The sequence below is a fragment of the Saccopteryx leptura genome, chromosome 2 (genome assembly GCF_036850995.1).
Source record: "Saccopteryx leptura isolate mSacLep1 chromosome 2, mSacLep1_pri_phased_curated, whole genome shotgun sequence".
Lineage (NCBI taxonomy): Eukaryota > Metazoa > Chordata > Mammalia > Chiroptera > Emballonuridae > Saccopteryx > Saccopteryx leptura.
The window spans coordinates 289,959,348-289,974,270 of NC_089504.1; the positions used below are offsets into that span (position 1 = coordinate 289,959,348).

Here is a 14,923-nt window from a genome sequence, read left to right on the forward strand (position 1 = left end):
CTGAGAAGAGACCGCTGTAAATGTTGTGGGTCCATTTGAATGTGATCACTTCCACCTGTGGAGAATGTGTATGGATATAGTGTGCTCAGAGACTTTTGAGCTTGAGATCACAGCATGACTGTGATAAAAAGTTTCTAGTACATGCATTCCATATCTTCCAGAGACATTCCTAGTTGTACCCTAAACTGGGAACGACCAGAAACATTGTGCTACTAATAGAGTGGCCACATCTGCCATGGATTTTGACTCTGGTTTAAATTTTTAGATATTTTTGTGCCTATCCACCACCTCCAACTCACTGGAGACACTGTGACAATAGAAACATCATGGGTGTTATCCATTGTCTGTTATACAAAGGAACAAATAAGTTTTTCGTGAGTAAGGCAATGGAAGGAAGGTAGGAAGGAAGGGCTCAAGGGAGAAAAGGAGAGATGTAAGAGAGGAGAAAGGGAGGAAGGAAGAAATGGAGGAAAATAATAATCAGAGTGCATTTCAAAAGTGTTGCTCCAAATTTCTCTTGACCAGAAGATCACCAGGTTCCAGGCTCATATTTCCAATCATCCTGGGTATAGATCCACCTCAGAGTGCCATGCCTTCCATTCATGTCTAAGTATATTTTTAAAAAGGGGATGGCCAGACCAGGCAGTGGCACAGTGCATAGAGTGTCAGACTGGGATGCAGAGGACCCAGGTTCAAGACACCGAGGTCGCCAGCTTGAGCACAGGCTCACCTGGTTTGAACAAAGCTCACCAGCTTGGACCCAAGGTCGCTGGCTCGAGCAAGGGGTTACTTGGTCTGCTGAAGGCCCACAGTCAAGGCACATATGAGAAAGCAATCAATGAACAACTAAGGTGTTGCAACAAAAAACTAATGATTGATACTTTTCATCTCTCTTTGTTCCTGTCTGTCTGTCCCTATCTATCCCTCTCTCTGTCTCTGAAAAAAAAAAGGGGGGGGGAATGCCCAACCCAGTCTAACTTAATTCAACTTAAACTTTGGTATCAAATGCAACTCTCCCCCCAAGGCTTGTCAGACCTTGCTGGTGGGATTCCTCCCCTCCCACAACCCCACATACACACCTTCTGGGTAGGTTTTTCTCTTCCCATGTGAACTTAGAGGCAGACAAGTAGTCAAAGGATTGGAGATAGAGCAAAACATCCCGTTAACTCACCTTGCTATTGAACTCCCCCTGCTATTTTTGACTCTCTCAGGAGGCATGTGACATATGGGGATCTTTATCAGTATCAGCCACTTGCTACAGGCATCCCTCTGCCATAAGCCCTCATAGCAGAGCGTGGGCACACAGCTCAAGACTGGTTACATCCCTTGGTTTCCAGCTGTTCCATCGAACCGGAAACATGCAACCTGGCCTCGTGTTGCTGGTTTTCTCTGCACTTCCCATCCTTCCTATCCATCACACTAGGTACAGAGAACACATACAATCCCAGAGCCTAAGCAAAGAAATGTTAATCTCTCTTTCTTGCAGACTCCTTTAACTTCGATGAGAGGTCCTCTTAGAATCTCTTCACTTGGCTGTATAGGGAAAAGACCCTGCTCCTTTGTCCCGTCGGGGAGAGAAGAAAAATGCCAAAGGATTTTCTTCTAAGATGATGACCCACTACACTACAATGTTTCCCTATTCCTATTCTCCCCTTTACATAAGCGAGAATGCAGGTGGAGGATGGAGACATGAAGGTGAGTCTCTTGGAGGCTACCTGTATATAATGTTTCTGGAAAGAGAGGCACTTTGGCTCCTATTATGTTCAGCTTTGGGATCTAGCCAAAACCTTTATAAAATAGTATATATGCTTTCAAACACTCCACTTGAGCTTGATTCAATCAGCAAAGTTCTCAGTAGAAATAGGCCTATACTTATATAAGGTAATTAGGACCCAGAAAAAAACCCAGGGAAAAGCATCCTTACATTGGAAGTCAGGGCAGATCTCCAGGTTCCCTCATTCCACCATGTTTATAAATGTTTTAACTGCATTTCATGAGATACATATGGTCTTGGTGGTGAAGACCTGAACTAGGAAGGGATTGGTTGGTTAAGAAAACAGAGTTTCTCATGGGTTTGTATGTACGGTCTTTGATCAGTTATTTAGTTTGTCACTGACACATCATGGTCAAAATGCACTTCCTGGAATTAAATCTGCAATGCTTGCTCTTTGCCTCTAATTTAATATTCCATTCAATAAAGATGACATGGTGGCTGGAAGGAGCAAAAGAAAAAAGGAAAGAAAGAAAGAAAGAAAGAAAGAAAGAAAGAAAGAAAGAAAGAAAGAAAGAAAGAAAGAAAGAAAGAAAGAAAGAAATGGAGAGTGAAAGAAAGAGAGAAAAAAGAAAAAATCTATAACTGTGCATTGCATTTTCTGTTATACAAGTCAGCATAACCAGATGACTAACTTTTCCAAAGGTTCAATCAGCTATATAAGGTTCAGTATTCACTATGCTGCCACAGGACCCCAGGAGCACCAGGCTGTCAGGACCATTGAGGATGAGTCCTCGTGTGTTTCCCAGGTTGAGTTGTCCTCATGCTCTAGAAGCAACTGATTGATGTCACTCTCTGTCCACACAGGACATCTGCCTGCCTGTCAGTCTCTGACACTGATGACCAAAAGGATGGGCTCTAAAGTGGGGATATGATTCATCTTCTCCTGATGAAAAGATAAGAGACAACCAGCATAAAAACATGGACACAGGGAACCAAAGACAAAATTAAGGGTTGACCCAAAAATCCACTTGCTTTTCAAAGGAGCAACTCCTCTGAGTGTCTCTGAGATGTTTCAATCCTGTGGTTCTTGACCAGTTTATGTGGTTTGTATTATGCCCTGTTTCTTTCCTGTCAAAGACCCAAAGACTGCCTCAGTTTGGACTGAAAAGTAGCCTGTGTTTATTTCTGAAAAACCACAAATGATAAAAATAAAGTGCCTACCTGTACAGCTAGCTGAGCTCCAGGCTAGGTTAGCCACCCTGTCCCCACAAAGGATCTGCATTTTCCCTCAGGAGTGTTCCTCACTGTTGTGTTCGATGCTTGTTCTGTTTGCTAGGTTCTAGGCTCTCTAAGGACAGAGCCTGTGTCTCTCCCCAACACTGTCAGATCCTTGATGCTAAGTATGGTGTCTGGCCTATAAAGGATGCTCAACAAATAGTTTTACAAAAAAGAAATAAGGAATAAATGAGTAAAAATGAATTCTAGAACAGAAAGCAGGTGATGGCTCAGGCCAAATCTCAGATCTATGTAATGTAAGACAGGGACACAGACAAGGACAGGCCTGGCAGAAGGCCTAGGGTTCCCGGACAGCACTGTTTCCCGAAGGCCAGCTCGCCCCTCTGCCATTCTTTCATGCCCAGCTCCACCAGCAAAGTCAGAGGGCAGCGTGAACAGAACTATGTTTCCTTCTACTCTCTTCTCTCCTCAGCCACACCATCCAATCTGGCACTTCACAACTGCCTGTTTCCATCCTTTGTAATAGTCTGTTTTTATTACAATCTCCCCCGTGGGAGGGCAGAGGGGTGGGTGTGGGTACTTGGTCAGGGCAGTGTGCTTCCAGAGTAGCTCTGAAGCTAACTGAGAACACAACACCTTGGGAGCCCAATCTGCAGACAGGAAGGAGTATGTTCATGAGAACATGCATGCTTGACTCAGCCCTTCACCAGCTCACCACCCAGAATTTCTCCCTTCACAAATCTACAGAGTTCCTTCAAAGAACTCATGATATCATAAATGTGGATATCATGTGGAGTGACAGAAAGAAGGGAAGTAGGAACTAACATCTTCCCACAATATATCTTGTGCCAAAGAACATATATCTGATCCTACAGACTTTTGTATACTCTGATCAAAATAATGTTTTCATTTTAAAAAAATTATCGGATTCCCTTCCACCACAGCAATCACTGAAGAACAGCAGCCAGGGCCATGCCCCATGGCCATGGGCCTCAACAAAGGAAACAAGGTGACCAAGAACATGAGCAAGCTGAGGCACAGCTCCAGCAGAGGGCGCCTCGCCAAGTGCACCACGTTCATAAGGATCATGACCCAAGAGGTGTGTGGCTTTGTTCTGTGAGCAGGCTGCCCATCACTGGAGCTTCTCAAGATCTCCAAGGATAAAGAGGCCCTGAAATTCATCAAGAAAAATGGGAATTCATATCCATAACAAAAGGAAGAGAGGAACAAAGCAATGCCCTTGTATCCATGAGGAAGGCAGCAGCCAGAAAAGACTGAGCCCCATTCTTTCTGTGTAATAAAGCCTGTTAAAAAAAAAAAAAAGGACTATAATCTAACTTAAATTTGTAATAGCATCTTAATTATGACCATTTTCTTTAGAAACATAGAGTATGGTCTGACCAGGCAGTGGCACAGTGGTACAGTGGATAGAGCATTGGACTGGGATGCAGGGAACCCAGGTTTGAAACCCTAAGGTCAGCGGCTTGAGCATGGGCTTACTGTCTTGAGTGCAGGATCCCTGGCTTAAAATCAAAGGTTGCTGGCTTGAAGCCCAAGGTCGCTGGCTTGAGCTCAAGGTTGCTGGCTTGAGCAAGGAGTCACTTGCTCTGCTAGAGCCCGCCCCCCCAGGTCAAGGCACATATAAGAAAGCAGTCAGTGAACAACTAAGGTGCTGCAATAAAGAATTGATGCTTCTCATCTTTCTCCCTTCCTCTCTGTCTGTCCCTATCTGTCCCTCTCTCTGATTCTCTCTCTGTCTCTGTCAAAAAATAGAAAAAAATGAAAAAAACATATAGTATGGTAAAGATTTTTTTTAATTTGTGACAGTGGTTTTTCTTTGGAGATTATAACATATTGTATTATATTACTACAGAAGAATTCAATGATGAATTTATCATTAATATTATAATTAAAACCAAATGGGAAATAATATTAAAATTATTCAAATTCACCACATACAAGCCACAAGCATTATCATAGTTATTCAGTTAGTGAAATGCATACAACCCCATCAACTTTGTCTTATCAACAATATTAACAAAATCTTTATTGATTATTAATATATAGAATTAGATTCAGCTTCATACATCCCACAGCCACAAACAGATACCTTTGTTTTCCATTGGTTGTGATTTCTGTTAGCCCCATGGATAGAGATCATATTTTTGTTACAGTAAGCAGCTAGTTTGATATTAATGAAAGAGAACAGAGCCAGACATCTAATTAAGCTAGATTACCTAAAAAGTGACAGCTTCACAGACACTACAGGGATTAGCCACATCACTCCACCAAAAAGATTAGTGAGTAGGCAGGAAAGATGGGTTTTCCAATCTCCCCAGGGAACAACCAGCTGCCCCCTTCCCCAAGAGTAAGAGGTTGGGAGATTGAATAAACAGTGAGGGGAAAATTTCTTAACTGGGCACATGTGCAATAGAAGTCAGATGAGAACAGACAAGAAGCAGAACCATGAAGCATGCACAGTAGGGACCATAAAAAGGAAGAGTCTAGCCTGGGAAAAGGATCAGATAGGACACTAAACATCAGAAGATCTAGGAAAAAGATTGAATAGATTGAAAGAAAGCCTCTCTCTCCCAAACCCAATAAAATATAGAGAAGCATAACACAGGCTGTAGCATCTCTCTCTCTATCTCTCTCTCTCTCTCTCTCTCTCTCTCTAGCAGCCAATGGGGAAATGAGACACAGAGGAGTTCTGCACCTCTAGGTCCTGGCCCTCCTGGGCCTGATTGGTGCAGGTGCAACCTGTAGCCTTGGAAGGTAGGGTTCTTCTGCAATGAGACAGAGCTGAACCACCTGGTTGTGAGTGAGACATTACCTAAGCCCTTTCTTTGCTTTTACTCCAATAAAGCTTGACACTATAACCCAAATCCTCCTATGTTTGTTTCCCTGAAATTTATTTCCTGCAATACTGTGAAAGAGTCTAGTTCCTCCAGTAACATTTTGACATCATCTGCTCCGCCTCCACCAAGACATACTTTGACCCTACCCCCCTCCCACCCATAACCCATGCTGCATTCCAGATGCCATGAAGTTCTCTTACGGATGTTGCCAATCAAGCCATGAACACAGCTCTATTCTTTCATTCTTTACTCTCTCATTTCCAAGTTCCAGTTAGCTCAGCTTAATCAACACTCCTAAAACAGGCTATTTCATCCCCATGGGAGAATCTACAAAGCAGGGGGCTGACACCCAGAAGGGCCCCAGGCCCAATGCCTTTGTACACACTTGTATTACATCACTTAGCATATAGAATCTACTTAAATTATTCAGTGTCCATCTGTCTTTTTGAGATGCTAGTCAAGGGTGGTTCTACTTGTCCTCCCATTACCAGTGCCCACAAAGTGGAATGTTGCCCAGTGAGCCTGCACCATGGGTTGTAGATTGTCATGGAGATTTCCTGCTTCCTTTTGTCATTCCTCAAATTCTGTGCCTAGCAAAACATTGAAAGCCTGGTCCTGAGAGTGTGTGGTACTGTCACTTTGTGTTGAGAATCAGTACACATACTTGGGCTGTGCATCACAATGCTCAGCATAAAAGGGCTCAGGTCCTGGGATCCTCAATCCATAATTGCCCAGGTCCACAATCTCTGGCCTCCACAGTATCAAGTGAGTGTCCAGCTGGGTAGAGATCCTAAATTGAAGGGGTTGAGCAGACATGCCTGTGTTTCACCAAGGAGAGGCGAGTGAAAAAATAGGAAGGAGATGGCAGAAAGACGCCCACAGTGGGCAGCAGGGGTAGGGGAAGGGCAGGATTCTGAGGAAGAGCAGTCCTCAGCCATACCAGGGGTTCTGCGATGCAGCAGACCTCAAGATCTCTTCCTTTCTGGTCTTCCCAGATGTGTACCTGTATCCTCAGTGATTTTTATCTTCCTCTCATGTATCCACAGAGATAAGAAGCCCTGGAAAGTGGTGGGACAGTTGTGGGTTGTATGTACTGAATATCCACTGGGGTGCCCTTCATGCTGCATCTGTGTGGGAGGCCCACTGTGGAGCTGTGTGCAGGGCCCTGGGGACTGGCCTACGAGTCTGTCAGCTCTCTTTCCTGGCAGGAGAGAGAGCAGAAGAAAGGACAGCTTACCCAGCTAACTGAACTCCAAATTCATTTTCCTTTCTCTTCTTATCTTGACTTGAGGAGCAACTGATCTGAGGGGGAAAGGATCTACAATTAAATGAGGATTCATTGGCCTGAAAACTCTGCATTGACATCAACTTTGTTCTGCTTTTATTTTGTGCAGGCTCACAAATGAGATGCCCTGACAGCGGAACCAGCAGCAGCGCCAGCTCCTTCCCAAGAACCCCTCCCTGAAGTGCCCCCCAAAGAGCCCAGCACAGTGCTCACTCTCATTCCCCTCTGGCTGTGCTCCGAGCTCCGGGGATGGCTGTGGCCCTGCTCTGAGGACAGCTGTTGCCTGAGCCACCAGGGGCACCGCAGGTCCCACTGATGTTGGCCTCAGAGCTCTGACTCCTGTGACAGGGCAGTGATCAACAACCCAGGAACTCCAGCTGTTGCCACAGCTCTGGAGACTGTTGTTGATCTGGGTCATGACATTAAGTAAAGGCATTTGAAATCTTGTGTCCATCCCTTCCCTTGCCTGTTGAGATAATCTGTGGAGATTTCCAAGTGCTCCCCAGAGGGTTTATCTTGCTGCTCTCCAGGAGCGCAATATTTTCCCTCTCTTTCTATATATCCCTGTAAAAAAAAAAAAGAAAAAGCTTTTATTTCTTATTGCAACATTCGTCTAGCATGTCCATGGCTTTGCCCCACCCTAGGCTTCCCAGCACTGGGTGTAGAACCCTGTCTAAGAAACAGAATGTAGTAGCTCATACTCAACTCACAAGGAGCCTTATGCCGCATTGTATGTTAAATGAAGTTGGAGTGAGGAAAGATATCTGTGGGACAAATTGGTGTGTCTTGAGTTTTCCTGTGTGAAATGAGGAGGAATATGATCTGATGTTGAAATCCCCCGGGCCTGCTCCTGAAGTTCCTGTAGAAACATTGCTCTGAGCTCCCCAACTGAATGACAGGGGTGAGAGGAACAGAGAATCAGAAGTGAACAAAGAAACACAAGACCAGGGAGGACGGAAGAGAATATTCAGCCAGCCATCAAAGGAAGACTGAAAGAGGGAAGAGGCTGTAGAGCATAAAAGTGAAGAATCTGAAATCGGGGCACCGAGGAGAGACAGGTTGAGAAAGCTTGCCGAATAAGGTTCTGAGATATGGGCTGGGGGTGAAGGTGCAGGATGGAGAGCTCGGGTCGGTGCCACGGGAGCAGTGCTCATGGCTGGAGGAGGGGGACGCAGGGCAGCAAAGATGCCCAGTGACTACAGAACCTGCTCACATCAGGGTCAGAACACACCAAGCCTTCCCCTGACAATTCATGACTTCTCACCCAACTCAGTTTCCAGAGACTCTTTGAGTGGAAAAAAACCCGACTTTCCCCCTCTTCTTGTCCATGACCCCTGTCACATACAACACAGGCCTGTTCTCTGAGGATTGGAGTAATAATAATATAATAATGGTGACAGGCTTAATTTTGCCAGTGTTTCTAGTAGACATGTATAAGCTGTATACTATTTTCAAACCCTTACATTTTATTTCACTTTTTAGAATAATATAAAAATTTAATATGACACGGAAATAATTGATATCTTTGACAAGATACTATTATTAAATAATAATTTTGAACTGTCTAGTTACATGACAGCAATAGAAGCAGCCATTCTCTTCAAACCTTGAATATGTGATAATCGTGGCCAAAATCTGAGTCTTTTCAAAACACTGTGAGAACATGAATTTATACCAGGGCTTCAGGAACAAGTAGTGTGAACTGGAAAGAGGATGACGATAGTGGTCAGTATTGCCATCATGATGGTTACAGAACATGCCTCAAAATTCTTTGACGTGCCTCTCACTGAGAAATGGTGGGCTGTTTCCTCTTCTTGAATCTGCAGGCCTATGACTGCTTGACCCATAGAATATGGTAGGAATGATGTTATGTGATTTCTGAGGCTAGGTCACAAAAGGCCAGAGAGATCCCACCTGATCCTCTTAGGAGGTCTCTAGGGGAATCCAGCACCTTGTAAAAAGTCTCAGGGTCACCCTGAGACCAGCATTCTAGCAAGACCAGGTGTAGGTGCAGCTGTAGAGTCTTTGGCTGATAGCCAGCATCAGCTATCACCAACTCAGTGAGTCTTCTCGGATGTCCAGGCCAGCCAAACATTCAGGTGCTTGCAGCTCCAGTTGACATCTGATTGCAAATGCATGAAAGACCCAAACAAGTATTTCCCACCTGAGCCCTTCCTGAATTTTTGAGTCACAAAATTGTGAGAAAACTAAAATAGTTACTTACACCACTAAATTACAAGGTGATTTGCCTTGTAACAATAGTAACCAGGACATCCACTGATTTTCTCTCATTAGCAGCTTGCCTTCTTTCCTCTAAAGTTGCTGGTTTTGCTAAAGAGCCAATAGTCATTAGATTCCCTTGCTAATCCCAACAAAGTCAACCATTTTTGTGTTTTAAATTTTATCCAACAGTGGATACATATTCCGGATCTATAGTAACCTCTGTCAGAACAGGAGAGGCTGCTAAGCATGTTATAACTCATTGTCTGTATGCATTGTTCTATTATTGGATTTCCTAAACTGGCTAAACTGAAAATGCTCCTGCATATGGAGCAAAAGCATTCACTGTATTTTGTCATGCTTACAATCTTTAAAGTTAAGGTACTATTAAAGTGTACTCAGCAAACATTTTAAGGTCAATTAAAAAAAATTTTTTTTTAAAGGGAGTAGTCATATCCTGGAACTCCTACGGGTCTACCATTTCATACTTTTTACTTAAAAAAAATTTACATTTCTTTTGAATGCTGATGAACAGGAGACACCAAATCTTTTTCGCCTGCAAACTACTACCTTCTTTATTAGATCCAGCTAATAACACTGTTTTGTCTTTTTCCAAATAGCTCCAGATATATGGAAAAGATTTATATAGGCGGACGGGGATCCTCAAACCCCTCAGCAAGATCTTCTGAGCACGGCTTTTAAGATACCTAGAGGCAGAAAAAGCCCAATAGAGATCAGGGGAACTACCAACTTTTAGGATACACCCTTAAAGGCTCCAATGCCCCAAAGGGGTCTCATAGGATGCCATCTGGATCCTGCTTCAATAGTGGAAAGGAAGGTCATTGAGCTAAAGCCTGCCAGGCTTACATGCCTCTGCTGTGAGGAAACAGGGACACTGGAAGGTAGGCTTCCCCCTCACTCCTCTAAAGGAGGGTTCAGTCTCTTCCAGCCCTGCTCCAGCCACCTATGACCTAACCTTGCCCAGAAAGCTGGGGTTTGCCACTGAAGGCTAAAGGTGCCCAAGGCCGTCAGCCCCATCTACAACACTGTGGACGAGCTTAGGGTATTTATTCCAAGAAGCAGGTAAACTGATCTCATTTGCACAAGGGCCACTTAACTATGTTTTGCCTGAATAGTCAGGTTTTTTATTTTTCCCTCGAAGATCTCTGTTGTGGGTGTTGATAGTCCTATTTTCTGATGCTTTGCTTAATATATAGTGTTTTTTTTTATCCCTCCTACCTCAATGCCCCACTCATATTTCAGGCTGGGACCTACTCCTAATTTAGAGCTCTCTTTCCCCCTTTTGCCAACTTCTATTATGAATCTACCTTTGCCACCCAGCTTAGTGTATCCCAAGGTTCTCTTTACCATGCCACATTCGCAGAGCTCCAGGGAAAAGCTACCTGGTCTCATCTCTCCAAGCAGAGGAGAACAGAAGCTCCATATCCACGCATGCTGCAAATGGCTTTTCCAGTCTACCTGAATCATTACCAGCTAGAAGCAGCAGTCAATGGGACTTGGACATGAGCTGCAAAGTATAGAATGGTGACAACTCTAGTGCCATGCGGACTTTTCCTGGAGGTGGACTTTTCCTGGACTCCTGCTCCCTGTGACAGCTCCTAACAGACTGAACTGTGGTTGGGTTGCATTTTTTTAGGGATTTGGCATAGTGATGAGGCCAACTTGGACTTGGTGAACATGTTAAGGACAATACTCTTTTATGGATTCTTGCTGTATTGGCCAGGAGTTTGCTTAAAGGCTTTTAATCACTGTAAAAAAAAATAGAAGACTGGATAAAGGGCACATATACGCCATGGTATACTATTCAGCTAGAAGAAATGATGACATCGGATCACTTACAGCAGAATGGTGGAATCTTGATAACATTATGTGGAGTGAAATAAGTGAATCAGAAAAAAACAAGAACTGCAGGATTTCATACATTGGTGGGACATAAAAGCAAGACTAAGAGACATAGACAGGAGTGTGGTGGTTACGGGGGGTGGGGGGAGGGAAGGAGGGAGAGGGGGAGGGGGAGGGATACAAAGAAAACTGGATAGAGGGTGACGGAGGACGATCTCTCTTTGAGTGATGGGTATGCAACAGAACTAAATGACAAGATAACCTGGAAATGTTTTCTTTGAATATATGTACCCTGATTTATTGATGTCACCCCACTAAAATAAAAATTTATTTATAAAAAAAAAATTTATCCAAGCTGGGTTTATCTTACCTATACTTGTGCCCACCACACACTACATGATGAGAATTCAACTTGTCCATTCAGGCCACTTAAAATAAAAGAAGTTTATCTCTCATAGTTCTGGGGGCTGAGAAGCCCAACATCAGGTGCCAGCTGATCCAGAGTCTGGTGAGGGCCTGCTTCCTACATGGCAGTCATTTTTTTGGAACATCACACGATAGAAGAGATCTTTCTGGGGTCGCTTTTATGAGGGGATTAATCCTATTCCCACGGGCTCTATGTCATGACTTGATCAACTCCCAAAAGCCCCACTTTCTAATATCATCCCCGTGGGGGGTTAGGATTTCAACATACAGATTTGGGATGGGAGACATAAATATTCAGACCATAGCACAACCAAATGCAGAGCAAGAAAATGTTAGCTTCTGCCTGGAAAGTGCCTGCTTGTATGTCTGTTCCAAGTGAGTAAGAACTTGGTCCAGTTCCCATTGTACCTCTGCCACTTAGAATGGCACTTGGCACACAACATGTACTCAACAAATATGAGTGTTATGAATAACTGAAAAAAGAACTGATGATCCTATGGTGGCTACTAATCAAAACTAGAGAATCAATATTTCCTTCACCCACTAGGACCTCACCTGCTGGGAACCATGTTTAGTGTCAGAACCATACCTAACTACTTCTGAACTTTTGTGACTGTCCTGGTATCTCAGGCTTTACCAATAGCATGAATCCTGATGATACTTTGTGATTAGGGGTTTAAATTTTACCTATAAGCTTCTGAACCCCAAGCCTTTCATATTAAAGGGCAAATTATAAAAGCTAACATTTAAGTAGTGCATACTATCACATTGACTCCAAAGCCTGCCCGACTGTAAACCCCACATCTGTCGCTTCCTCAGGGAACAGGGAACCTCATCTCAGGATGGCAGATGATTTCACTGCCAGAGAAGATTGGGCTTTGACCTCCAATCAGAATTTATTTTGACGCTTCTTATTCCAATTTCTTTAAATATTGTGTGTCCAAGAATATTGGAGCAAAACTAATGTCCAGTTTACCACTTTAAAAAAAGTGACAAAAAAACCCTATTTTCTTTTGGATAAAGTCCTAAAGTATCATACAGGTTCTATCCTCTGTCTAGAGTTTCCATGCTCAAACTCTGGTGTTTCTCAAAAATTTCAACTTTTACTGTAGCTGCAGTGATATATCTTTCCATCTTCCTAAAGTTATTTCAAGAACTGTGATAACATAGCTGTTACAGACCTTTGAGCTTCTGCACAGTTTTTAAAAATCTAGTGATCCAGGTGAAACAGCACTGAGTTCCCGCCAAGAAGGACCATTTCAGTTTGGAGAGTTGAGTTGGTGATTGTTGGGGCAGGAGTTCTCTCAATTGGGACCCAATGTAATTAACATGGCTGTGTCTCAATATTGTTGAGTTTAAAAAATATTATTCAACAGCCAATAAAAAGTCAAAATGAGTTCCATTTGTCTCAAATCTCTTGAGAGAAATGTATACGCAGTCTGTACCCCCATGAGACATTTCCCAAGTTTTATTTTTTCTATTTTCTCACAGTCTCGCTTGGCTGAACACTTACATCCATTCTCTCCAGGAAGATCCTCAGTTCCAGGTTCTTCAGAGTTTACTAACTTTGCAGCTCACCTTCTTCTCTTAGGTCTTCCTTCTGCCCCCAAACCTGCCATCCTCTTTGGTCTCAGTCTCCTCAATTTCTGGTCCTCTCTACCACCCTCAACATAAACAGGGGATCCAATGTCAGAGTGTCCCTTTCTTTCTACCATATGATGCAAAAAAGCCACCCCTTTGCTAAGTGTTCTCAGCAGCCACTGCAAACTGCTCCTCTCACACACTCAAATCTACCCAGGGCCTCTCCCTGTGAGAAAAATTAAACCTGTTCATGTTCCAGCCCTATGCCAGGAATATGTACAGGTGCTGAGATGCTGGATCTTCAGGAGCTGAAGGAGGGAGGGCCCTGAGCAGCGATCGGTGGAGAAGTCAAAAGATAAGTGAGAGGCAGGTGGAGAGAACAGGCTTTATTTTTCTACCTGGCCAGACACAGGTAATAACACTGAGAGGCAGAGAGGAGGGGGCACCTATGAGCTTGGAACATAAATGTGTAGCATCTTCTGAGGAGTGTGCACCACTTCCCCAAGAACATTTTAGCAAACCAGCTTGAAAATATTAGAATTAGATGTCTGGAAAAGGCTGCGTCCAACTGGGACTTTCCCCTGGCCCTTTGGTTTCTTCTTTCTTCTAAAATCGCTGTCGAAGCACCAGAGTCCAGGTCAGCAGCAGCCCCCAGAGCTGTGGCCACAGCCGGAGCCCCCAGAATGCTGACCACTGCCACTGTCACAGGAGTCCGAGCTCCGGCGCCCACAGCGGTGGGACCTGCGGTGCCTGTGGTGGCTCAGGCAGCAGCCGCCCTCGGAGCTGGAGCCACAGTGGCCCCCCGAGCTCAGAGCACAGCCAGACGGGGCTGGCGGTGAGCACTGTGCTGGGCTCTTTGGGGGGCACTTGGGGACGGGGCACTTGGGAGGGGGCTGGCACTGCTGCTGGTTCTGCTGGCAGGACATCTTGGCAGGAATTTGACCTTCAACAAATAAACGACACACTTAGAGCACAGATGCTTCAGAAGTTTCAATATCCCCTCCCTACAGGTTGAGTCAAACACTCGTCCTCCATGACCAAGCTGCCCTCTAAGACAAGCTCTGTGGGAAAGAAATGGGAACATGGAGGGGACACATGTGTTTGCATAAAGCATCTTCGAGGATGCCAGGTGGAGCCATGAGCATCCCTGACAGCACACTCAGAACAAGATAGGAAGGAATCCTGAGGACCTCTGGCTTTTGGGAATCATAGCCCCCTGACAGGTGCCTGGTGGCTCCTTCCTCACCATCACCTTCCCCCCACTGCTGCCCACTGTGGGGCTCTTCCTGCTGCTTCCATTCAGATGTGAGCCCGTCCTCCCAACACTCTCAGCCAAGGTCCCGTCCCTTTCCAGACACTCACCGGGTGCAGAGGAAGCAGGAGAAGGCTGTTCTTGAGGAGTCTATGGATGGGTTTCCCAGGGCAGGGGCCCTTTTATCCTGTGTTGGATTTGTGATGTGTGGCCTGAGCATGCTGTGCTTTCACAAGCAGGGGGAAGGTACAGCCTGACACACCCCCAGGATTAGGTTTCCAGCCTTTTTCCTGAGCACTTGCATAATGTCCAACTAATGAGGTTCAACCAGGAAGCATGATGACTGTCTACATAACTTCACTGACTCTTCCTGGGAGCCTGACCCTCCCCTTCCTTCCTTCCTTCTCTCAGCTGCCATGGCTTGATTCATCTTGGCTCAAATACTTTCCTGGGAGCAGGAATGGTTATGAAAGGATTTTGTTCTTGTG

At 44.6% G+C, this 14,923-nt stretch overlaps 1 protein-coding gene and 1 pseudogene across 1 annotated transcript; one reads left to right on the plus strand and one right to left on the minus strand.

Annotated features, from left to right (window-relative positions):
• Positions 1–3,929: 3,929 nt before the first annotated feature.
• Positions 3,930–4,228, plus strand: LOC136393493 (large ribosomal subunit protein eL36-like; annotated as a pseudogene).
• A 9,334-nt stretch (positions 4,229–13,562) lies between these two features.
• LOC136393494 (late cornified envelope protein 3C-like) lies at positions 13,563–14,595 on the minus strand. Its single transcript, XM_066366121.1, has 2 exons — positions 14,546–14,595; positions 13,563–14,126 (listed from the first exon to the last, which is right to left on the minus strand). Exon 2 carries the CDS (start codon positions 14,107–14,109, stop codon positions 13,822–13,824), a length of 288 nt encoding a protein of 95 aa, XP_066222218.1. The 5' UTR covers positions 14,110–14,126; positions 14,546–14,595; the 3' UTR covers positions 13,563–13,821.
• Positions 14,596–14,923: the final 328 nt, after the last annotated feature.